The sequence below is a fragment of the Rana temporaria genome, chromosome 3, assembly GCF_905171775.1.
Source record: "Rana temporaria chromosome 3, aRanTem1.1, whole genome shotgun sequence".
NCBI classification, from domain to species: Eukaryota; Metazoa; Chordata; class Amphibia; order Anura; family Ranidae; genus Rana; species Rana temporaria.
This window is the reverse complement of record NC_053491.1, coordinates 105,718,707-105,744,745: the sequence shown is the minus strand read 5'-3', so window position 1 is coordinate 105,744,745 and position 26,039 is coordinate 105,718,707. Positions and strand designations below refer to the sequence as shown.

General features: G+C 43.3%; 1 protein-coding gene across 3 annotated transcripts in view; it reads left to right on the top strand.

Moving 5' to 3' along the window:
* The window catches only part of PPP6R2 (protein phosphatase 6 regulatory subunit 2), a 167,103-nt gene that overhangs the window by 85,280 nt on the left and 55,784 nt on the right, over nt 1-26,039 (top strand). For all 3 annotated transcript variants that reach the window (XM_040343188.1, XM_040343190.1, XM_040343189.1), the window contains exons 13-17: nt 3,576-3,691; nt 3,877-3,962; nt 5,908-5,988; nt 7,236-7,333; nt 12,256-12,313. In XM_040343188.1, the coding sequence (XP_040199122.1) occupies nt 3,576-3,691; nt 3,877-3,962; nt 5,908-5,988; nt 7,236-7,333; nt 12,256-12,313 (439 nt within the window). The remainder of the gene's footprint in view (nt 1-3,575; nt 3,692-3,876; nt 3,963-5,907; nt 5,989-7,235; nt 7,334-12,255; nt 12,314-26,039) is intronic.

Below are 26,039 nucleotides of genomic sequence, written 5' to 3'. Positions count from 1 at the left end.
CTTAGTTGCAGCGTTTCCTTTTAAGAACTTGGCAGGATATTTTTTTTTGACAGCTGAGTGAGCAGATAGTATCTCCACTTGTTATATGAAAGAATCTGCAAACTCTGCATTGGAGATCGTCAGGGGGGTTGAATCGAGATCACGATTTTTTAACGATTAATTGTGCAGCTCTACCTAAAACGAATTTTAATCATCTAAAATCGAATGGGTGTAATTTAAATTGTAATGCATTAGTTAACAATTTCTAAACATATTATATATACTGCTGGAGTGAAAAATCCAATTTGCTATTATTTATGGTATTGAGGTACAGACAAGTGTTAATTTTTAAGTTATATGCCGTGTACACACGACCGTTTTTCATGACGTGAAAAAATGCTATTTTTTTAATTGGTCATTAAAAACGATCGTGTGTAGGCTCCAGAGCATTTTTCTCGACGTGAAAAATGTGCATTAAAAATGTAGAACGTGCTCTAATTTTTCTCGTCATTTTTCACGTTGTCGTTTTTCACATCGTGAAAAACGGTCGTGTATAGGCTTTACCGATGGGGGAAAAAAACGCGAATGTTCAGAAGCAAGTTATGAGACGAGCACTCGTTCTGGTAAAACTAGCATTTGGAATGGAGATGGCGCATTCGTCGCACTGTAACAGACTGAAAAGCGTGAGTCGTCTCTCACCAAACTTTTACTAACACGAAATCGGCAAAAGCAGCCCAAAGGGTGGCGCCATTTGAATGGAACTTCCCCTTTTATAGTGCCGTCATACGTGTTGTACGTCACCGCACTTTGCTCGAGTATTTTTTTTTTTTCACGACCGTATGTATGCAAGGCAAGCTTGACAAGAATCACGTCGAGAAAAATGTCGGTTTTTCTAGGACATTAAAAATGGTTGTGTGTACGCGGCTTTAGTCTTAGTCTTTTGACTAAAATGCAGTTTGTCATTTAGTCATCTCAATTGTTTTAACTTTAGTCGACTAAAATAGTCAACAAAATTAACACTGGACAAAGCGAGGCAACCAGTATTCCTAAAATGAAGAAAGCAATGGCAGCCTCCTTATATCTCTTGGTATGGTTTTCTTTAGACCTCACCCTCCTTCCGATCAGGAGCCATGTGTGCAATTGTTTTAAGCCTCTCCCAAACTTGCCATAGTAGCCACATGCATATATTTCATAAAATATATGGCGCTGTCATTGTCGAAGTTATGGGGTTAAATGCTTACTGCTGTGGCTTGAACAAAAATGGGGAGTATTGCCTCAAGTGTATAGATTAAAAATAGTACCTTTTCATCCCGATTATGCATAATAAAGAGGGGGCGAGTGGGGGGCGAGGGACCAGTAGCTGAAGCTGGACCCCGCGCCACCCACTCAATGGTTTGGGAGGGACTATCTCGGTACTGATGAAATTACATAAAACATAATGATGTAAAAAAGTTTATTAATGTATAAAAATTGCAAAACAAATAAAAACATTTCAATGATTGGTCAAACGTCGACTAGTTTCGCGGGGTTGCCGCTTCGTCAGGACTGCCAATCTACAGAGTAATGCAATAAAAATTTGTAACAAACATCAGCTATACAATAAACAAATAATAAAAACATTAATAATCGCTTACCAAATGAGTCAATTGATAATATGCGGAAACCAGGCGGCCCAGGGGGTTCCCCCCGCGGCGGACAAGGGGATGGTTGATTGTGGAGATCTGGGTGTAGATAAAAATGTATATATATTTTGGGCCTGTTCAATTAAGTGGACTGGATAGGATGAGGGGGGGGGGGGAGGTTTGAGTGGGAAGGGAGAAAGGGAATGGGGAAGGGGAGGAAAAGGGGGAAAAAAACAAGGGGGGAGAAAAAGACAGGAGGGGAGGCAGAGGGGGATGAAAGGGAGGAAAAAAGGGGGGGGGAAGAAAAAGGGGGAGGAGAGGAAGAGAGGGACAGGAAAACGCGGGAAGAGGAAAAGAAGGGTAGGAGAGGAGGGGAAGGGGGAAAGAAAAGGGTCCACGAATTATAGAAAGGGGGGGGGTTTGTTAAATAAATAGAACTTACCGCAGTAAAATCTCTTAAAGAATATAGCCAGGCCATAAGGAAACAAGAGCCTGGTGATATTTACCAGATGTGCCGGGCAAGGGGTGTGAGCAAGGCAGCAAGGTGGGGAGACTAAATGCGCAATGGGTAAAAAAGGTCCAAAAATGCTGGTAAAACCAGTATTGTGTCATAAGAGGAATGTATCCATGTGAATGACAATTGCATGGTAATGCATGGACTGAGAGGTAAAGTGAACTGCGCCGAGGAAGAACCCCAATATACTGCCAAACACATCCTGCGATGGTCACGGCTATGCCATCGGACCGCCGATGGACAGATCCACATTACTTACCTGATGGCCGGTCGACCATTAAGTGAGCCATCCCAACCCGGAGACGCCGTAGGCGCCGCCTGACGGCCGCGTCATGACGTCACCGGGTCAGTCTCCCCACACAACGCAAGTGCGCGATTAGTGCTACTATGCGTGTGCGATCAACTCGAGCCAAGGGGCGGGGGGCCCCGAGCCGAGAGGAAGCAAGAGGGGGTGAGACATAGTGTCATCCCCGCCAGGGGAGACGCAAGTCCGCCGCGATTGGGAGGTGCAGGCAGCCGAACCGCATCAAAATGACTCAGATGGCAATTGAATACAAGGGAAATAAAATTAAATAATAATAGTATGGTGAATTGTACTGAAAAGTAGAAGTGGGGGTATAATTCCCACAAGGGAGAATGCTAGTGATGGTGTCCTAGAATATTGGCATCTTGCTGATTGTGACAAAACAAAAAACGGCAAAGGTAGATATTTCTACTGGGCAGGGCAGAAAAGAAAAGCAAATAATGGGGAAACATAAGTGAGTGATAATAGAGACAATGAAGTGACGTGGGAAGGAGTGAGTGTAAGATAATAAAATACAATAATTAAATAAAATCAACCTGTGATGATGTTATATTATCAATTGACTCATTTGGTAAGCGATTATTAATGTTTTTATTATTTGTTTATTGTATAGCTGATGTTTGTTACAAATTTTTATTGCATTACTCTGTAGATTGGCAGTCCTGACGAAGCGGCAACCCCGCGAAACTAGTCGACGTTTGACCAATCATTGAAATGTTTTTATTTGTTTTGCAATTTTTATACATTAATAAACTTTTTTACATCATTATGTTTTATGTAATTTCATCAGTACCGAGATAGTCCCTCCCAAACCATTGAGTGGGTGGCGCGGGGTCCAGCTTCAGCTACTGGTCCCTCGCCCCCCACTCGCCCCCTCTTTATTATACTGCTGTGGCTTACAACTACCGGGCATGGTGGTAATCATTAAATGCTCCCTTACCCAGACCTATCTAATATCAGACAAGCAACATGCTGTATTTTGCATGGTTCTGCTAAGTGAGACCAGAGCAATCGGGAAATGCAGATCCCACCCTTATACAAGTGCTTATACAATGTGTACACAAAAATCTCTAGATTCTGAGAAACTGGAATGCTAATATAGATCTCTAGGTTCTGTAAAACTAGAATGCTAACTTGTATATGTATTTGCTTGCAGGGCTGCAGGAGGCATGAGAAGAGGGAATATGGGTCACTTAACACGCATTGCCAATGCAGTTGTACAGAATATGGAGAAGGGTCCTATGCAAGCACAGATCAGTGACATTATTACAGGTAATATCAGTGTGTAAAGAATGTTCTTTTAATCTCAGTTATTTGCTTAAACTAAGGCTGAGGTATGTAGTCTTAACCCTCAACAGAGCTTCTTCTTAGATCTCAAATTTAAAGATTTTGTATAGCTTCTTGCTGTGGAACAAAGCAAACTGTCCTTTTAAAAGGGTTATTGTTAAACTTTGTAGAGTTGCCTGAAGATTGCAAAGGAAGATGGGAGACGTTTGTTGAGGAAACCCTGACTGAAACTAACCGCAGGAATACTGTAGATTTGGTAAGTGACATTGTGATTTTTTTGCCCATAAAAATCAAGGACAGTGGGGAAAGGCAGGAATGTGCCTAAAGGGCTGTACACAAAGGCCAAATGTCGGCTGGTTTCTTTTGAACTAGCTGATATTTGGCCTGTGTAACAGAAGCGGTCTGTTCGGCAAGTTTCTGTTAAAGGGGCATGACCGAAAAGGATCTACTGATAAGCACCTGATGTGTTGTCTGGGGGGGCCGTCCCCTTGTCCAGAACACATTTGCTCAGTGTGGGAGATTGCTGTAGTAACATCGTATTGTGAGCTCTACCAAGTTTGTACTAGGTTTTAGGCATACTGATTACTCAATAGGTGCACCTATGTATGAATAACAGAAGGCAGGAAATGTGCAAACATCTCAGTGCCAAGAGGGAATTGGAGCAGTAGGTGAAGGTTCCCAACTTCCACCATTACTTATAGTACACCTGAAGACAAAGCCTTTTTAGTTTTAGATGAGTAATTGGAATACCTGTCAGGTTTTTATTGCTGTTTATGGGCCTGTGAGGGAGATATACCCTCTGTTTGTCCTGGCGACTGTTAAGATCCCAAATTTTGAGTAGTTACCAGAACAGGAATAGAAAATATCTTACAAGGAGGGCACTAGTTTGGTGACCCTGTTGACTACCAGCGATTTCCTTCACTTTGGAGGGATTGTCTCCCTTCCTGTTGTGGCTATGGGACAGACAGAAAGCGAGATGAAATTCCCTCAATGGTACAGATTGTGAAAAAATATGGGTTATATCCCTCCCTTACGCTCTCCAAACTAAAAGAATGCCTTAATTTCTACTTTAATCCCTGGGTCTGTAGTCTTTAAAGGAACCCTGTATACATGCAATTGTAAATTAAAAAAAAACAATAGATCAGGTGACGATAATCTTATGGCTGTGGGTACCCTAAAGAGTAACTCCGCTTTTGTGGGGGAGATGAATAAATAATATAGCACATATAGTTGTGACACAAGGCGTATTGTAATTGAATGTTACTAAAAATTGTGCTTCTTTTTCCATCTGCAGTGCTGTAGTTCTCTGTAAAATGCAATACGGCAACCTGGAAGGCGTTCTTTACACAGATGGTGTAAAGTATCCCCATCCCCCCAAATTGTAATTTCCAGCTTGTGTGATTGGCTTACTGATATTCCCAGACGTCTTCAGCAAAAATAGGATTTTTGTACTCACCGTAAAATCCATTTCTCTGAGTTCATGGACGGACATGGCAGCATTGACCTTGGGGTTATATATCTCTCTTGAAAGGAAGGATATATAACCCTAAGGTCAATGCTGCTGTGTCCGTCCATGAACGGAAGAGAAAATACTTTTCCTAAAGGCTCTTTCCTCATTGGAGCCCTTCAGGAAAAGCAGCTGATTAATGACCATAAAAACATTCCCATATGTGGTTGTACTTTGCACATGGACACAAACTGCAATTTTTCCAGAATACCAAAATTGAGGAATCTACAAAAAAATGTTTTTTATTTTATTTTTAATTCCACCATACATAGATTGTCCATATGGGAATTTTTTTTTTCTCAACAAAAGTGTAGTAACGAAACATAGCACAAAAAATAAGCATATACAGTAGCTTATCACCTCATAACAAGTTTGGGATAGGTCGCAGTGTAATGTACAGTGAGACTTTGAATTTTAAAAAGGACTTTTGATTATTTGATATATTTTTTATTTATTTACTTAAGATTTCTGTGATTGTATAGCTCTGCTTCAATCTGAAATATCAATTTCTTCTTGCCAATAATTTCCTGAAATCTAGGTCTAGATATAGACTGTGCACTTGGCTTTTCTAGTTGATTATTTTGCTTTTCTACCGTTGTATTCAAATGTCTTCTATTCAGTGTGTCAGTTGTATCAAAACTGTTCTCAGATAATGCTGTTTTATCTCATATTGCCATACTTTGTATGCTTTTAGGTGAATACTCACCACCTGCGTTCCTCAAGCGAAGATGAAGATATTGACAATGCTTTTCCCAATGAATTGTCTGTACAGCAAGTGAGTCTATTGTTTTTTTTTTTTTTTTTTTGTTTTTTTATCGGAATAAAGTTTTTACTTTTTAACAATACAAAAACAATGCACATTCCGGAATTATACATCATTCAATATGTTCACAGAATACAAAGTATAACAATGTTCTTTTACAAAGCCAAAGCAGGTATATAGTCCAGGTTGCTAATTATTACATCTCAGTCAATACAACCGTAAATACTTTCTAGGAGGATGTTTCCAACTTTTCCCTTCCCCAATACTCTAAATTAAGCACATTCCAAAGGCGGGGGCATGTTGAGCGATTTTTGTTCCCACATTAAGCAAATGGCCTATGCAGGATTGGATCCAGTGGAGCCAAGCCTGTGGTATCTAGCCCAGCATCCCCAAATCTTATTAAACTGGGTCAGGCTGCATCTGTGCTGCTATATCAAGCGCTCATATCTCAAAGGTATTCCCATGTTGGCTAACCACATCTCTATAGTTGAAGAGGTTTGAGAGATCCAATGTTGCAAAATCAGCTTTCGTGCTTGGAACAGTGCTCTAGACACTGCCTCTCTGACATATGCATCCGTTATAACCTTAACCTGTGTACCTAATAAGCACGGTTACTTGAAATGTGCTGTTAATGGTGTTTACTATGCCATACTAAAAGCAATGTTGTTTTGGGCATTGCCAAAGGAGATGTACCAGGTCCCCATAGGCCCCATTGCATCTTGTACACAATGGGTCAGAACGAAGCCCGAGAGTAAACAATTTCAGTGGGCTACGATGAACCTGCAGTAATATATATATATATATATATATATATATATATATATATATATATATATATATATATATATATATATATATATATATATATATATATATATATAGACAGACAGACAGACATAGATGGGACAGTCTTTGGGTTACATTTGAGTTGCTCCAGCCTGAATCCAGCAGGACCTGACTTCCATAATAGAAAGCGACATATGGTATTTACCACTCAAAATATTTTAAACTGTATAACTAAAGGCGCTTCATATTGTTTTTCAATATATAATTATGTAATTCTCCTGAATTATATATATATATATGTGCATTTCATTTGTGTAGTGGCTAATCATTGGGCAGCTCCTGTTTTTGTTTCTGTGTTGCTCATTAACATCCATGTTATTCAAAGCACATTCACAGCACCAAATTTAACACCGCCAACATTAAAAGCTTTTAAGCATTAATTTTTTTTTTTTTTTGTGCTTTGTTGAATTCAGGCCTTCTCTGACTACCAAGTTCAACAGATGACCTCTAATTTTGTGGATCAATTTGGTTTTAATGATGAAGAATTTGCTGAACAGGAAGATAACATCAAGTAATAAACCTTTTCACCTTTGTATTTTATGATGGTATCTTCTGACAAGATTTGTCAGAAAAACGGTGTTCAAATCACACAAGTGAGGTATCGCCGCGATCGTTAGAGCGAGAGCAATAATTATAGCCCTAGAGCTACTCTGTAGCTCAAAAAATGCAACTTATAGAATTGTTTAAACGTCGCCTATCTAGATTTTTAAGGGTAAAAGTTTGACGCCATGCCACGAGCGGGCGCAATTTTAAAGCGTGACATGTTGGGTATCATTTTACTCGGCGTAACATTATCTTTCACAATATATAAAAAAATTGGGCCAAATTTATTGTCTTATTTTATAATTCAAAAAAGTTAATTTTTTCCAAAAAAAGTGCGCTTGTAAGACTGCTGCGCAAATACGGTGTGACAAAAAGTATTGCGATGACCGCCATTTTATTCTCTAGGGTGTTAGAAAAAAAAAATATATAATGTTTGGGGGTTTTAAGTAATTTTCTAGCAGAAAAAACTGTTTTAGTCTTGCAAACACCAAATCTGAAAAACACCTGAGGTCTTTAAGTGGTTAAATGCAAATAATTTTTTTCTGGCCAAATTTTGCGCAATGGTGACAACCATGTTGTTAAAAATGGCCATGATTTCAAGTAGTGTTGCTATTGAAAAATTTGAAAATGCATAACCCAACATGGAATGAGAGACTTTGCTGACTACTACTAGGTTGCATGAAGCTGTTATAGACTCTGTGGGTACCGCAAAAGGGAATACTCTCACCCGTAGCAGAGGCAGAAACCATGCAAAAGGAAGCCACAGCAAAAGCTCTGGTGAATATTCGCTCTGTTGAAGACCCCCACAACACATGGTTTCTCTTGCACTGGAGCAGCATTCGATTTTAACACTTGTCTCTGCACCTGATTCTAGCTCTATTTAGTCATGCAGCAAGTCGCCTACCTGACTGAGGCAGACTTTTCTGCAGCTATGTCACATATCATCGGACAACTAACCGCTTTGATACAGCTAATCTCCTTTTCCAACTCCATAGTGTCTACCTAAGTCTGACCTTTTTATGTCTGTCTCAAAAGTGGCAGACATAGAAGGCAATGAAGAGTACCCAGAAGCTGGGTTATAGGAGACCGCAGACTATTTCTCATCACCCTGTTATTACATTTTCACGTAATCTTGCCAGTGCTATGCACAAAAGTCTCAGCTTTGAAACTTGGCCCACCAAGTCTTTTCCAAAGCCCTCTTCCCAATGAAGGGACGCCCTCAAACCTTAGAGTAGGAGGCTGTCTGTTAAAGTTTGCCTCTCTGTTGGTCCACGGCTGTCTGAGACCTGTGGGTTTAGTCATTGGTTTCAAAGGGGTAAAAAATAAGAGTTCAAGACTCTACCACCTCACTGCTTTCTTATCTCAAATCCGCTAAAATCTCCTCAAGGACAGTTTGATTTGCAGATAACTCTGAACCTTGAAGTAGTTCTGACAGTTTCTCTAGAGGACAGGTTCAAAGACTTCTGTTCAAACCTGTTCACTAGGGTTGCAGGATATCATTTTTTTTTTTTTTTACTTGCGAGTACAAGTACCGATACCTTTGCAGTGCGATTTAAACCAATACAGGATGAATAGGCTCAAATCGCACGGCAAAAGTTTGCATGCAGTTTAAACAGGAATGCGCTGTCATTCCTGTCTGAATCGCATGCAGTTTCCCACACTGCTCCTGTGTGAACCTAGGCTGAAGTCACTATGACAAGCCTGGGTTTACACAAAAACTGTGGGGGAAACCACATGTGATTCGGACAAGAATAGCACAGTATTGGTATTGGGTATTGCAGCATTTGCACAAGTACCCGTGCAAATGCTTAGTATCAGCATTGGTGCAACCCTACTGTTCACTGTAACAAAACCTATCCTGATCCTAAAATTGTTACGCAAAAACCTTCAAATTCCCAAATTTTGCATAGAATCCACAAGATCATTTGTTGCCTACCTCACAGGAAAGGGGAATACTCGGCATCCATAGAAATGCAAGATGCCTCACTGTCAAAACCTTTATTCAAGGTGTTTAACCACTTGACCACTGGGCACGTAAACCCACTGAATAACCAGACCAATTTTCAGCTTTCGCTGCTCTCACAATTTGAATGACAATTACTCAGTCATACAACATTGTACCCAAATGAAATTTTCGTCCTTTTTTTCACACAAATAGAGCTTTCTTTTGGTGGTATTTAATCACCGTTGGGTTTTTTATTTTTTGCGCTATAAGAGAAAAAAGACTGAAAATTCTGTAAAAAAAAAAAAAAAAATTCTTTGTTTCTGTTATAAAATTTGGCAAATTTAGTATTTTTTCTTCATTCTTTTGCATAAATGTGAAAGATGAAGTTGCGCCGAGTAAATAGATACCCAACATGTCACCCTTCAAAATTGCACATGCTCGTGGAATGGCGCCAAACTTCGCTACTTAAAAATCCCCATAGACGACGTTGCAGGGTATTGTGGGGTATTGCGGGGCATTGCAGAGTATGGGGGCATTGCAGAGTATGGGGGCATTGCAGAGTATGGGGGCATTGCAGAGTATGGGGGCATTGCAGAGTATTGCACAGGGAGGGATGGATGGCTGGATCTGTGACTGCATGTGTCACAGATCCAGCCCGCAGCAGCAGCTGCTGCTGCTTCCGCTCTCTCCCCTCTCCTCTCTCACACTGTACCGTTCGGTACAGAGAGGAGAGGGAGGAACCGGCGTCATCACATGACGCCGGTTTGTTTACTAGTGATCGCTCCGTCATTGGACGGAGCGATCACGTGGTAAACCGTCGCTATCAGCGGCGATTTACCGTGATCCGTGATCAGCCGGGTCCGGAGGACCCGGCGGTCACGGAGATTCCCGTGTGCGCGATTCTGGGAGGACGTACATTGACGCCCTCCCAGAGTTAAGCAACCGCCTTGTAGACGTATTTCGTCTATAGGGCGGTTGTTAAGTGGTTAAAGGGGTTGTAAACCCCCCTGTTTTTTCACCTTAATGCTGCCTAAGCATTAACTGCTTGCTGACCAGCCACCAGGTTGGCTTCCCTGCGCGAGAGCCCGTAGCTATACGTTGGCTCTCGCGCAGGCCACTAGGGGCGCGTGTTCGCTGCCAGAGGCGCGTGTTTGCCCTCGATTCCCATGCGCATCGGGCGCGATCGCCGACGGGCACACGCGATCGCTCGTTACAAAGTGGGAAGCGGGAGCTGTGTGTGTAAACACGCATCTCCCGGTCCTGTCAGGGAGAGAAATGCTGATCTTCTGTTCATACAATGTATGAACAGAAGATCAGTCATTTCCCCATGTCACTCCCCTTCCCCGCCCCCTAGTGTTAACCCCTTCACCGCCAGTGGCATTTTTATAGTAATCCAATGCATTTTTATAGCACTTATCGCTATAAAAATGCCAATGGTCCCAAAAATGTGTCTGAAGTGTCCGCCATAATGTCGCAGTACCAAAACAAACAAAAAAACGCTGATCGCCACAATTACTAGTAAAAAAAAAAAAATATTAATAAAAATGACATAAAAATACCCCCTATTTTGTAAACGCTATAACTTTTGCGCAAACCAATCAATAAACGTTATTGCGATTTTTTTTTTATTTTTTTTTACGAAAAATATGTAGAAGAATTCGTATCGGCCTAAACGCCAATTTTGTTAAGGAGCCACGTCGCACGACCGCGCAATTAGTTAAAGCGACGCAGTGCCGAATCGCAAAAAGTGCTCTGGTCTTTGACCAGCAATATGGTCCGGGGTTAAGTGGTTAAGGTGAAAGATCTTCTGCTGTCAATCTAATCCAATGATGCAGGGAGTGGGGCAGTGTCCTGCATTCGGCAGCTATGGACACCAAATGCTGGACTCAGGAGCGCGCCCGCAAGTTAACCCCACTGGAGAGCAATTTTCCTAGGGGGTTATCTGATGCAAGGAGGCGCCGCCGGGGACCCCAGAAAACTGCGTTCATGGCCACTCTATGCAAAACGAACTGCACAGTGGAGTGTGACATGTTTGTTATTTAAAAAGTAATCTAACCTTTAGTATCACTTTAATGGATACTTCCCCCACCAGCACCCTGTGCTCCTTTGGAACCCTGTAGAAACCACCTTTTGAACTCATCAGGGAAATCTTCTTGGATGATCTCTCCTGCAAAGTAGCTTTCTTCCTTTCTGTTAGATGTGTACCTGAACTAGTGACTCGCTAGCAAGTAGTCATTCCTCATTCTTCACTAGGACAAGGTAGTCTTATGCCCAAGGCCATCCTTTCTCCCTAAGGTGGTATCAGTCCTCCACTTCGATCATCCCATGTGATCTCCATGTGAGATTTCTAAAAGGTGAAGTTATCTTTTAATGGCTAAGTTCACCTTTTTGTAAAAAAATAAATGCACATCTTTTGCAGGTTAAAAAAATGTGCATTTATTTTGTTTTTTTGCCCTGCAGCCTGTAAAGCAGTGGACCTGCAATCAGCAAATGGTACAATGCCAGCATCCTGCAAACTCTGCTTTCTTCCTGTACCTCCTGCATGGACAGACAGTTACTGCATTGCAGGAAGAATCGATAAACTACGAGGGAGCTCACCAGCGCCCTTTATTGCAAACTACAGCTAGTCTGCAGCAATGGCTGAAGGGGCCTTTAGTTCATTCATTCACAGAAAACTGAATGAGTGACGTGGCTGTAAGGGTGAGGATCCCCTGTCCACTGTCACAATATGAACATGTTGCATGTTAAACCCTAAATACGACTGTAACGTAATGTGTTGCCAAAGGTGGACTGATCCTTTAAGTTATAAAGATGTGCTGCTGGGTTGGTGCATAGTGTGGGTTTGTGTTGAGATATAAAGACAACTTTATACTTTTGTCAGCTTATTTAATGTTTTCCTTTAAAATTTACATTAGATATTTATTGTAGTTTTTCTCTGTTTATAGTGCACCTTTTGACCGAATAACAGAGATTAATTTTAACTTGGAAGCTGAAGATGAAAATGTAAGTATAGCATCCTCCTGAATTGGTTTTCTCAGCAAAGCACAAAACCGATTACTAACAGACAAATTTTCATACATTTCAGACACACAAAAGAATCACACATTTTAAACACAAGACAAGAAATGTAGTCCTAACTATTTAATACTGCATAGAACAACTACGGGAACTTTTACATATGTAGACATTAGGAGGTGAGTGTAAGGTGTAATTGACATACCTCTGTTACTTCATTCTGTCCATATGCTGCTTTAAAATCTCAGCTATGGGGGGAATGTGGCCTAACCATCGATGTAGCGGATGCATATTCCTTTGCTCTCCACCAGTTATTAAAAAAAAAAAATCATCCTGACACTGAGACTTTAAGCTCTTTTCTGCGATCCTGTAGCTCTTTCCGACCCTAGTCATTGACGCTCTGACTCCAGAACACTGCAGACATGACCAGGATGAACAAGGAAGGACATACAGTGTTCCCAATTGGCAGGCACAAAATGGAGATGGCCACTGAATGATACACAGAAGGAGGTTGTGGCCAAGCTTGGCCCATATTTCTGGCAAGTGACTGTTCCCAACCCAGAACTCCCCTACCTGCAGCAGAGGAATCTGAGAGCTTAGAGGAATCGCAACCCCAGCCAAGTGCATGTACCTCCTGCCTCTTGTAGTGAGTAGTATGTGCCTATGTTCTAAAATTCAGTACATAGACACAGACACCTGCTTAGAAAAGTACTGGCAGCAGTACATTTCTGTGAGAACATAGCTAATGGCGTTAATCTGCTAAATGGTATTAGGGAACATGTGCATCAAGAGGGCCACAGCATTAGAAGGCTGCGCCAGTAGAAGCAAAGTCAAAAGGTTCCCACTCAAACATGAAATGAAATAAATGCTGTTGCTGCCACATTTGGCTAATCATAACTTTCAAGTGCAAGACGTGGGAAAACAGACTACATAAGAAATTACTCCTCGGTTATTAGGATACCGAGAGCCGAAGGCAAACCCCCTGCTGATTTTATTGAAAACTGGCTGGCTACCACATTTGGGATAGAGCACCCTACTCCATATTTCTCTGTGGAGAGAGAGCTCACAGAGTTTCCTCCTGTCCATCACTGCTAGCAGACCCTTGTTTCTGCTCAAACTTCTCCATAACTAGGATAAAGACACTATTTGTGGACTAATCAGGAACAAACCCTGAAGTACAAAACTCTAGAGTCTCCATATTCCCAGATTTTTTTATTGTTTATTGTAGCTGAAATACAGCATATTTGGATCTCAAGCACTGTCTGCATGTCTTGAACATCTCATACACTAAACTGTATCCAGCGAAATAAAAATTGTTACTGAGACACACTACTTTGAGACACCAAGACAAGAAAACAATGAAAATGGAGGGTGTGGAGGTGATTTATTTTACCACATTTCAAATGCCTATACGCCGTTTGTTCAATTGTATATACGAAAAAAGTTGCGCCCTCTTGGAAGTAAAGCTCCCACAGGGAGTAACAAAGCGGTTAATGTAGGCAAACACTAGGCTTTCTTTTAATGAGTTGAAGCGCACGTATTTAATGTGTGAAAAATTTAACAAATAATGAGTATAATAACTCGTATAATATATACAAACAGTGTAGCGCTGGAAATAAATCAAAGTGAATAAATCCATAGTCGACATTATGACAATCAAAAACAATGAAGTGAGGATCTTAAGATATATGCTAAAAACATATATTGAATATAATGGTGAATGTTCAGTGAAAAAACAATAAGTCCAATGGATCAGCAAGTGGAAAGTCCCAAAATAATATTTAAAGGAAAGCTGTGCATCCACTGTAGGTTAAGTGATTCCTGAAAAACGTGAAGTCAGCCCATCACCTAATAGTAAAATCAAAGGCTTACCAGAAAGCCTGCGACCGCCCTTCTCAGGGGGGGGTCAAACAAGCTTATAAGATGAGGTTATCCTGCAGATCAGCTCAAAGGATCCTTCGTCTCCCACGCCTTCAATGGTTCCAAACCACAGCTCACAGGTACTTCCAGGAGGGCCACAGGTGTGTGTGTGTGTTAATGGGATACACACTCAGAGTGGGGATGAATAAGCCGCAATGCAAAAGAAACAAAAAGTTCCATAGTGCAGGCGTTTTTAAAAAGGTTAAAGGATTTATTGGTGACAATAAAAATACAAACTCTCCATAATCAGCGAGAGATAATGAATATCTTTGCAAGGAAATAAAAACAACTAGTAGCTCCGTAGTAGCGATCGTTTCGTCACACTGACATCATCAAGGCCCCTGATGATGTCCGTGTGACGAAACGATCGTCGGGTAACACGCATTGCGAATTCGCTTTTTTCTTTTCCCATAGGCGGCCTGACGCCAAACGGAGCTACTAGTTGTTTTTATTTCATTTATTTGCTTCACTGTGGCGGCGCATCGATCGTGACATCAGACTTACAGCCACACCCCCCTACTGTTGTAAACACACACTAGGTGAAGCCTAACACGCTCTTCGCCCCCCTGTGGTTAACTCCCAAACTGCAACTGTCATTTTCACAATAAAGAATGCAATTTAAATGCATTTTTTGCTGTGAAAATGACAATGGTCCCAAAAATGTGTCAAAATTGTCCGAAGTGTCCGCCATAATGTCGCAGTCACGAAAATCACTGATCGCCGCCATTGGTAGTAAAAAAAAAAATAATAAAAATGCAATAAAAATATCCCCTATTTTGTAAACGCTATAAATTTTGCGCAAACCAATAGATCAGGGATATGCAATTAGCGGACCTCCAGCTGTTGCCAAACTACAAGTCCCATGAGGCATAGCGAGACTCTGACAGCATCAAGCATGACACCCAGAGGCAGAGGCATGATGGGACTTGTAGTTTGGCAACATCTGGAGGTCCGCTAATTGCTTATCCCTGCAATAGATAAACGCTTATTGCGTTTTTTGTTTTTTTTTACCAAAAATAGGTAGAAGAATACGTATCGGCCTAAACTGAGGGAAAACATTTTTTTTTTAGATGTTTTTGGGGGATATTTATTACAGCAAAAAGTAAAAAATATTGCATTTTTTTCAAAATTGACGCTCTATTTTTGTTTATAGCGCAAAAAATAAAAACCGCAGAGGTAATCAAATGCCACCAAAATAAAGCTCTATTTGTGGGGAAAAAAGGACGCCAATTTTGTTTGGGAGCCACGTCGCACGACCGCGCAATTGTCTGTTAAAGCGACGCAGTGCCGAATCGCAAAACCTGGCCTGGGCATTTAGCTGCCTAAAGGTCCGGGGCTTAAGTGGTTAAATATTATATTGGGACTTTCACTTGCTGATCCATTAGACTTTTTTTTACTGAACATTCACTATTATATTCAATATATGTTTTTAGCATATATCTCAAGATCCTCACTTCATTGTTTTAGATTGTCATAATGTCTGACTATTGATTTATTCACTTTGATTTATTTCCAGCGCTACACTGTTTGTATATATGTTTCTTTGGACTTGTTATCAAAGTTTTAGTGTTTAGCTGCAGAACACCCTCAGGGATTATCAATATATATTTTTCACTTTTTTTTTATTTTTACTAAGCGCAAATTTGTAACCCTTTCCCCCTCCCTTCCATACACAATAACTCGTATAACCAACGCAGTATATCACAATATGTGTCCCATCACCAATCTTAAAAACGTGTCATTGTATAAACGTCCGGACAAAATAATCTCTTTGTAAGATACACAGATTGGTGCGGTACTCCTGCATTTCAATGTAAAAACTTGCTTAAATGCAGAGATTTGTATTTCACATAGGTTCCAAGCCTCCCCTTCACATCCCCTTTTAATCCAAAATCGGGCAAGCTGGATAATACTGCTATTTGCAGTTCAGCTTGCTGCATTTGTGCAAGGCTAAGTCCTGTATATGGCTATGCATGTGGTCACAGTAGGCAAGTGTATAAGTAAAGCCAGTATATCTGAATAAAGAAAAGGGCCGATATAGTGGCACTAAATAGCTGGTCATTACATACCATCCATGGGGCTGATGTATTGCTGCGTTTATAGGCAGGGAAGGGGAGAATGGATCATATAGGGGGAGTGTACCTGCTATACGCAACCAGAGTGTCAAGTCCATACATTCAGTACAATCAGCAGCTGAGTAATTGGTAAAGTTTAAGAACAAGCCAACCTTATCAAACCTTGACGGATCCACAGAGCATTCTATTCGGGAATCCTCTCAATGATCACCAGGGAGAAGGTGATGGTCTGAACTTCCAAACTGCTCCAGCTCATACACCTCAGATCTTGTTTCCTGGTTGTTGGATGAATTGTATGGTGCAGATGAGAGGTTCTGGGTTTGGGATCTCCATGTGCCTGCAGCATTCACCACTGACGGACCCATCAGGTGCCATTTCACACCGCTGGTGGCTTACACCTGTCAACAGCCACTCGGAGATTCTTGGAGCTCCCCTGCTAGTAGCTCAACTTCATGGGGGCATTGAGCACAGGTGTCCAATGATGTGACAGTGATGTCAACACGTTTCGCTTACGTGCAAGCGTAGCTTCATCAGGATCTTTGAGACCCTAACTTCAGCGCCTGCTTGGCAAGACCAAAAGAAACATAGACCTCAACCTGAGGGTTGAACGTAGCTTACACGGATTTACTTGTGATACTGTTCTCTAAACCTTTGAGACCTAGCCAAATCGGTTTCCAAAGTGGTTAAATGTTTTGGTTTACAATTGGTACATGTTTATTGTGAAGCGGACCCTGGTCTTAAGCAAATCTGCTTGACTGGCTTCTAAAATCTCCACCATGCAGAACAGATTATTGGCTGCTGACTCAGTTATATCTTATATATCACAGTGCCACCTGGCTCCTCTTATCAAATGGATATTGTAATGACTAAACACTTCTCTTCCTTCTTGAAACATTAGGGGACTAATTGCCCAATAAACCGACTGCTGTGTTCACCACAGTGCAGCAGTTTAATCTAAATGTGTTGTACCTCCAGGAAACAAAACTGACCCTTTGAGACAGCTCTATAGTTGAACTGTAGTAATCTCCATATTGAATATCACGCCTTCAAATTATCCTAGAGGCAGTTGCAAGGTCCTCCTGTAAACTGATCTCTATGACCACTGGAGACCATTGATCCAACCGAAAATCGGTACTCTCCTACAAATCTGACCCTATCAAGAATCTACATGGCTCTGGATTACGATCTTGCACTACAGTACACTCCCCAAGTCTGTTTTACCCCTAGAGCACTACAGACCACTCATCGCTCATGCTGATGGTGGACTGTAATGATCACTTGCCTTGATTTGGAAATTAAACCCCCTTTTCGCTGAAACTTTTCACAAATTTAGACGATCTCTTAGGTCAGTTTAGATATGTTCCTGCTGTAAACAGTTTGGGGAAGATCTGACACTTCCAGAATCTTACAGGCCAAAATCCCTATTAAAGCAGTAGTAAACCCGCTGCCTTTTTCTTTACACCTGTAAGGTAAAAGGCATAATGACCTAGTATGCACCGCATACTAGCTCATTATGAAATACTTGCCTTAGAACGAGGCGTCGGTGTCCCTCCCGGTCAATGCCAAAGCAGCTGACATTTCGCCCCGGCGTGTCTTCAGGCCACTCACAGCGCTGGAGCCGCAAAAGTTGGACTTCTTTCCGGCAAGGTCCGGCGGCTGCCCGGCCTTAAGCTGAAAATCCCCTGTGCCGTTGCATTCAGCGGCTGATTGTGAGGGGAATATCTCCTAAACCGTAAAGGTTTAGGAGATATGTTTTTTACCTACAGGTAAGCCTTATTATAGGCTTACCTGTAGGTAAAAATAAAAAATAAAACACCTTACTACCGATTTAACCTTAAAATACTTGCCAGGGTTCTACCCAACCACCTTTTTGAGGATTGTGCACAGACTAGTATGCCTAGATAATTAGGCTTTATATAGAACAAATTCCCTGCTGCAGATTATACCCGAAATTACAAAAATTCTGCTCCATCAGTTTACTTACACTGCCTAGTCTGATCTCAATCTCTACTTGTGTATTAAACTGGTAAGTCTATAAAAATCCCACAGACTTGTATAGAAATGACTTCCTGAATTAAAGAGTAACTCTACTTTTATTTCTCTCTGGTTGATCTATGTATATTGCAGGAGTTTTACTAAACTTTTTGTTGCAGATTCCTACCTTTTTGTTGTTCAAAAGAAATGGTTGTTTGTGACCATGTGCAGGGTGAATTTAAAATTTAGTCAGCTGCTGCACTTGAAGAGCTCTATTGTGGAAAGTGGCAGGGTCTGCATCCCTTTTTAGATATGATTTTTCTTTTGGGAATATCTCGCCAAAAATAAAAAAATTGTCGCAGGGGATGGTCAAAACCTGATTTGTATCTTATTGCAGACTTCTGGGAAAATCGGTAAAACAATCGCACAAAGAGGAAATAAAATTTCTGGGAGCCGATTTGTACACATTCTGTTTACAGAACACCTCCAAGTAGCCATATAGCATTGCATTTGACCGATAACTACAGTGCTGCAGATTAAAAAGGAAAGGCAACTTTTAATAACATTCAATATATCTTGTCACACTTGTATACAATATATATTTCTCTTCCGTTCATGGACGGACACAGCATCCTTTGACCTTGGGGTTATATCCGCATCCTTTCAGGAGAGTTAGGCAGAAACAAAGCAATTTAAATGTTAACACTTTCCTCAGTGCAGCTCCTCCCAGGCGGCGTGGTTCCCCGGGTATAACCCACACCCTGCTCTAGCAGCTCCAGTTTTCTTTCTCGTACATCACGGGACACAGAGCAGCATATTCATTACTATACGGGTTATATGGAGTACCTTCAGGTGATGGACACTGGCAATCTCAAACAGGAAGTCCCCTCCCTATATAACCCCCTCCCATAGAGGGAGTACTTCAGTTTTTTCGCCAGTGTCTTAGGTGTTGGTCACGGAATAGCTTTGCCTCCACATCCTTGGGATCAAGGCGGGCTAACCGTATCTGTCCAAAGTGCCTCGGTGCCAAAGTGGACAGTACCCGGGCCCCAAACCGTGGGTTTTTTGCCTATAATGCTCCTCTCTAGAGGGCTGGGCCCAGGGTGCTATATAGGTCCAGGACAGTCGGTTCCTTCCAGGACCCCAGTGCCTGAAGGTCTACTACGCTACCCACGGAGATGGGAGAAGATTGGACCGTTTTTGCTAGGCAAACGTCCTGCGGCATGGAGCAGGTAAGAGGGGAGCCTGCGGGACTTGGTTCGACAGCAGGCTCTCCAGGGGAGATCTTAAGGGGGGTTAGCCTGAGTATGCTCCGCATTGGCAGCCATGGTCACTATGTCTGGTAGACAGGATGATCTGATTTTTTCCCCCCATCACTTGGTCCCCCTGTCCAAATAAGTTTTTTGCTGGCTACCTGCTGCACGCTGGTTGGGAAGGTCTTCTTTAGGAGACCTGTCTCAGGGCTGAAAAGATTCCTTAGGGGCCTTTTTAAAAGTCCTACCTGGCCGGGGTTCGAATCTGCCGCCCTGAAGCCCGTGAGGGCGATCCTCTACCCTGCATTCCTGGGTCTCTTTAGCAGCGTGTCTCCTCCATGTACTCCCCTCCCCCGGCATACACGCGCGGGCACATCAAATAGAGTGTTTTCGCGCGGTCCGGGGGGGGGGGGGGGCAGGGGAGCATGCATGGCAGCGTCAGAAGAGGGGCGTGCCTTCATCGCTGTTATACACAGCAGGCCGCGATCATGGCTCAGTCTGAGGCTGAGCTGGAAGGGAGAGGACAAGCTGGAGTTGGCTCCAATGTAATTGTGTTAAGCCTAAAATCCCCTTTGCAGCAGGTTGGATGCTGGCAAAGAATAATATATTTAAAAAAAAATATATATTTATATATTTGAACATGCTGAGCCCCACTGGTTTTTGGGCATTAGTGGTCCTATTGTCCCCTAAACCCTATTTTGTACTCCTGGCTACAACAGTCTGTTGTTGTAGGCGGAGTCCCTCGGTTTTGTATTATGGCTCCCAAAGGTTTAGATCAAAAGGTACAAAAAATGCCAAAAAACAGAAGGGTTCCCCCTCTGATTCTGATGATATGCCAGTACTTTCCCCGCAGGTTAATCCTATAGGGGTCGCCTTGGATGAGCCATTAGGGGGGTCTGGTGCTGAAGCTGGCCCAGACCCGCCCAACCCTGTGTTTGTCACAGAGATGCTAGCAGTCACCCTAGGGGGGCTAGAGAAAAGATTAGCAGCTATGATCGCTAACTCTATTCCTGGCAAGAAGCGGACTAGATCCCCATCGCCAAAATGTGTATCCTCGGATGCTGAAATTCTCTCTCCGGAGGAATTAGAATTTCAGGAGGATCAGTTGGACCAGAACCTAGAGGGTTCAGGGATTGAAGAATCTACCACTGAGGAACCGTTTTCAGCCTCCCAAGCGGAGAGTCTGTGGGTCCAGTCTTTGACAGACATGGTCCGCTCGGCATTTAAATTGCCATTACCAGAGCCTCAGGTTCCTGCGGTATCCTCTTTGGGCTCTTTGAAAGCGCCTTTAAGTAACGCAGTTTTTCCGGTCCATCCTCTGTTAGAGGAATTGATCTTCCAGGATTGGGTACGGCCGGACAGAATTTTTCTGCCGCCTAAGAGATTCTCTGTTATCTACCCTATGGAAGAGAAATTTGCAAAGAGGTGGGTGCTCCCAGCTGTGGACGCAGCTATCTCCTGTGTAAATCAGTCATTAACTTGCCCGGTGGAAAACATACAAATGTTTAAAGACCCGGTTGATAAACGTTTAGAGACACTTTTAAAGGCATCCTTTGCTACGGCAGGAGCAGTGGTGCAGCCAGCAATAGCTGCAATTGTAGTTTGTCAGGCATTAAAGGACCAGACAAAACAGATGCTTAAAGACATTCCTGCCCAGCAGGCAGAGGACTTGGCCAATATACCCAGAGCCCTGTGCTTTGCAGTGGATGCTATAAAGGACTCCATCCAACAGGCGTCTCGTTTGTCATTATTTTTAGTACATATGAGAAGGCTCTTATGGTTAAAGAACTGGTCGGCCGAACCCCCATGCAAGAAACTGCTGGCAGGCTTTCCCTTCCATGGAGGAAGACTCTTCGGAGAGGATCTGGATAAATACATTCAGACTATATTGAGCGGCAAAAGTACCCTTTTACCAGTCAAAAAGAAGTTTCGGGGGAGCTCTCCCCTGTTCCGGGGCCCTCGACTTCCAGGCAGTATCGACGGCCTCCTGCGCGATCAAACTTTAACAATAAGTCGCAGGGACAGGCCCCTGGGGGCAAGAAGCCATGGTATCGCAAGCCAACAAAGCCAGCCCCCAAGTCTGCCTTATGAAGGGACGCCCCCACTCACTCGAGTGGGGGGAAGGCTTCGTCTCTTTGCAGAGGTTTGGGAAGCCAACATCCCTGACAAATGGGTCCGGTCCTCTGTGGCCACAGGCTACAGATTAGAATTTCAAGAGTTTCCCCTTCCTTATTATCAGGAATCGAGGGTTCCAAACGATCCGATAAAGAAGGCCTCGTTGCTGGCGTCTTTAGATCATCTACTTTGCCAGGGTGTAATAGTAGAGGTACCAGTCCAAGAGCAAGGACTAGGTTTCTACTCCAATCTGTTTATTATACCAAAACCCAACGGCGATGTCAGACCAATTTTGGACCTAAAGGGCTTAAACGTTTACCTAAAGGTTCGCTCGTTCCGGATGGAATCCGTTCGGTCGGCAGCCGCGGCCCTCCAGAAAGACGACTTTCTAGCCTCTATAGACATAAAGGATGCTTACCTTCATTTACGGATCTTTCAGCCACATCAAAGATTCTTGCGCTTCGCGGTGGCTCAGCGTCACTTCCAATTTGTGGCTCTCCCCTTCGGGCTAGCTACAGCCCCCCGTGTGTTCACGAATGTCCTAGCTCCAGTTCTAGCCAATCTAAGGATCCAAGGGGTCACTGTCCTAGCATACCTGGACGACCTCTTAATCATAGATCACTCATCTCCTTGCTTGGAGCGAGCAGTAGCCCTCACGGTTTAGTACCTCGAGAGGTTCGGCTGGGTCCTAAACCGAGAAAAATCGGCATTTCAACCCACAAGGCAGTTGGAATATCTCGGCATGAGGTTGGATACGGAACGGCAGAAGGTGTTCCTGCCCCTGGTAAAGGCCGAGGCTATCAAAGAATTGATTCAGGTGGTTCTAAGCAAAAGAGAACCGACCATTCGCCTATGTATGTGACTACTAGGCAAATTAGTGGCCACGTTCGAGGCGGTACCATACACACAGAGCCACACTCGCATCCTACAGGCAGCCATTCTGGCAGCTTGGAGCAGACGAGCACAGGCCTTGGATTTTCCCTTGACGCTGTCAGCAAGGGTCCGGCAGAGTCTGTGCTGGTGGTTAAACCCTCAGAATCTTCTGAAGGGAAAGTCTTTCAGCCCCATAGCCTGGAAGGTAGTGACCACGGACGCCAGTCTGAAGGGCTGGGGCGCGGTCTTGGATGGGGACACTCGCCAGGGAACTTGGGCAGAGGCAGAAAGACGCCTGCCCATCAATGTCTTGGAGATCAGAGCTGCTCGGCTAGCCCTCCTGGCATGGACATCCAAATTACAGGGGTCCCCGGTGAGAATACAGTCAGACAATGCCACGGCTGTGGCATATATAAACCACCAAGGGGGAACCAAGAGTCGAGCCCCTCAGAGAGGTGAGCTTGATTTTTCTATGGGCAGAGGCTCATGTACCCTGCATATCGGCAATATTTATTCCCGGAGTGGACAACCTGCAGGCAGACTTCCTAAGTCGGCAGACTCTGTCGCCAGGGGAATGGTCTCTACATCCCCACCTCTGGCAGATTGTCTGAAAAACCTGGGGAGTTCCAGACGTGGACGTCATGGCATCGAGATTCAACAAGAAGCTAGACAGGTTCATGTCCCGGACAAGAGACCCGATGGCCTGCGGAACCGATGCGTTGGTTTGTCCTTGGCAGCAGTTCAATCTTCTATATGCCTTTCCCCCACTACAGTTACTTCCCCGACTGTTGCGCAGGATCAGAGTGGAGCACAGGCCAGTCATCCTGGTGGCTCCAGCTTGGCCCCGGAGGGCATGGTACTCACTGGTCATAAAGATGTCAGTGGGAGACCCTTGGACTCTTCCTCTACGACCAGACCTTCTCTCGCAAGGCCCAATCCTCCACCCTGCATTACGGCGTCTAAATTTGACGGCCTGACGGCTGAATCCCTGATTCTCAGGGGTAGAGGTCTGTCTAGTCAGGTAATCTCTACCCTGATTAAGGCTAGAAAGCCAGTCTCCAGAGTAATTTATTATAGGGTCTGGAGGGCCTACGTAGGCTGGTGTGAGTCCAAGAAATGGCATTCCCGCAAATATACCATTGATAGTGTTAAGTTTTCTCCAGCTAGGAGTGGATAAAGGCCTGGCATTAAGCACAACCGAAGGACAGATTTCAGCTTTGTCAGTTTGGTTTCAAAGGCCGCTGGCCACCCACTCTCTGGTTAAGACCTTCATGCAAGGGGTCTTGCGTATTAATCCTCCGGTTAAGTCACCACTTTGTCCATGGGACTTAAATCTTGTTCTGTCAACTCTACAGAAACAACCTTTTGAGCCGTTGGCTGAAATTCCTTTGGTTTTACTGACAAGGAAGTTGGTATTTCTGGTCGCCATAGTCTCTGCCAGAAGAGTGTCAGAGTTGGCAGCCTTATCTTGTAAGGAACCATATCTCTTCCTGCATAGGGACAGGGTGGTTCTCCGTCCTAACCCATCCTTCCTACCAAAGGTTATATCCAGTTTTCACCTAAACCAGGATTTAGTACTACCATCCTTCTTTCCGAAACCCACTTCTAGAAAGGAAGGTTTGCTGCATACCTTGGATATTGTCAGGGCCATGAAGGCCTATCTCAAAGCTACAGAGAAGATTCGGAAAACAGATGTGTTGTTCATTTTACCGGATGGGCCCAGGAAGGGACAGGCAGCCGCAAAGTCCACCATTTCGAGATGGATTAAACAGTTAATTTCTCAGGCCTACGGCTTGAAGAAGTTGCCTCCTCCTTTGTCAATAAAGGCTCATTCTACCAGGGCCATGGGTGCCTCCTGGGCAGCACATCATCAGATCTCTATGGCTCAAGTATGCAAGGCGGCAACCTGGTAGCCAGTCCACACGTTTACAAAATGTTACCAGTTGGACGTGAGAAGGAATGCAGATGTAGCCTTTGGTCAGGCAGTACTGCAGGCTGCGATTTAAGAGTGGCGAATCAACACGCTGCTCGTTTTAGATATTTGGGCCATCTGATGTCCATTAGCGTTATGTGTTTTTATTTCCCCATTTTTTTAGTTTGGTTATTATCACCTACAGTTTCATACTGGCAGGGATCCCAATTTAAAAATGGTGGCTGATGCCCGCGATCTCCAAGGCTAAGAGCTGGGCGGTCCCGGATGTTATGTATTGTTATAAAGAGTGGCGAGTCAGCACGCCGATTGTTGTGACGAAACAGCGTAGGGAGGAGTGGCGTGCTGACGTCGCCACGATTCGTACCACGCTGTCTACCCGGAAGGACGAGCCGACAGTAGAGCCGGCCGGCTAATATTGATACACGCACTTTTTTATCTGCATACATGTGAGTGCAATACCTTTTACTATTAAACCTTTTAAAACGATATCACGCTATATTAGTGTTTTTCTCCTCTGGGTCATATCTATGGAGAGAGATGAGTCTGATGTAGAAGATTGGTGAAAATAGAGAGAGAGTGACAGCATATCCCGGATCTCTTAAAGTGGCTTATGTGTTTACATGCCTGACTAATTTCTTGCTTTGGTAAGCAGTTAGAACTTAAGTGGTGGAGGATTCTGTCATCTGCTATACAGATTCACAGGAAATTATCTGGACATCTAATTTCACCCATTCGGAGAACTTTCTGTCACTTTTTGAATTTTTCTGTGATACATCCTTCATATGGACTTCTGCACATATTTTTCACTTGCTTTTATTCAGATTGCACTGGTGTTTTGTGTGCATCACATACAGCATAATTGATTGTTTATGTTGATTCATTTTACAGCGCAGCTTTACCTTTTTTATAGGCTGCGATTTAAGACCCTCGGGATCAGGGGGCACCCTTGATTTAAAATGTATTTTCTTGACTAAGTTGGATTTATTATTATTAGGAGTTTACCTCTGAATTAAATCCTTTTGTCTTGTGGAGATGTCTCCCTCCCCTCATTAAAGCATTGCTTTCGGACATCCCGTATAGTAATGAATATGCCGCTCTGTGTCCTGTGATGTACGAGAAAGAAAAAGGGATTTTTAATACAGCTTACCTGTAAAATCCTTTTCTTGGAGTACATCACAGGACACAGAGCTTCCACCCCTCTTATGGGGAACATTTTTGGGAGGCATACTGCTTGCTACAAAACTGAGGTACTCCCTCTATGGGAGGGGACTTCCTGTTTGAGATTGCCAGTGTCCATCACCTGAAGGTACTCCATATAACCCATATAGTAATGAATATGCCGCTCTATGTCCCGTGATGTACTCCAAGAAAAGGATTTTACAGGTAAGCTGTATTAAAAATTCCTTTTTTTTCTGCCTAGCGACAGGCACTCTGGAGTCCCTGTACCTGACGTTGGTTCTGTCAGGGATACCTCCAGCCGGTAGTCGTAGGACTGGTAAGTAGTGGCCCCTTGCCCTGGCAAGGTGGTATGGCTGGTGTTTTTCCCTGGGGAGGTTGACTGAGGGTCCGCC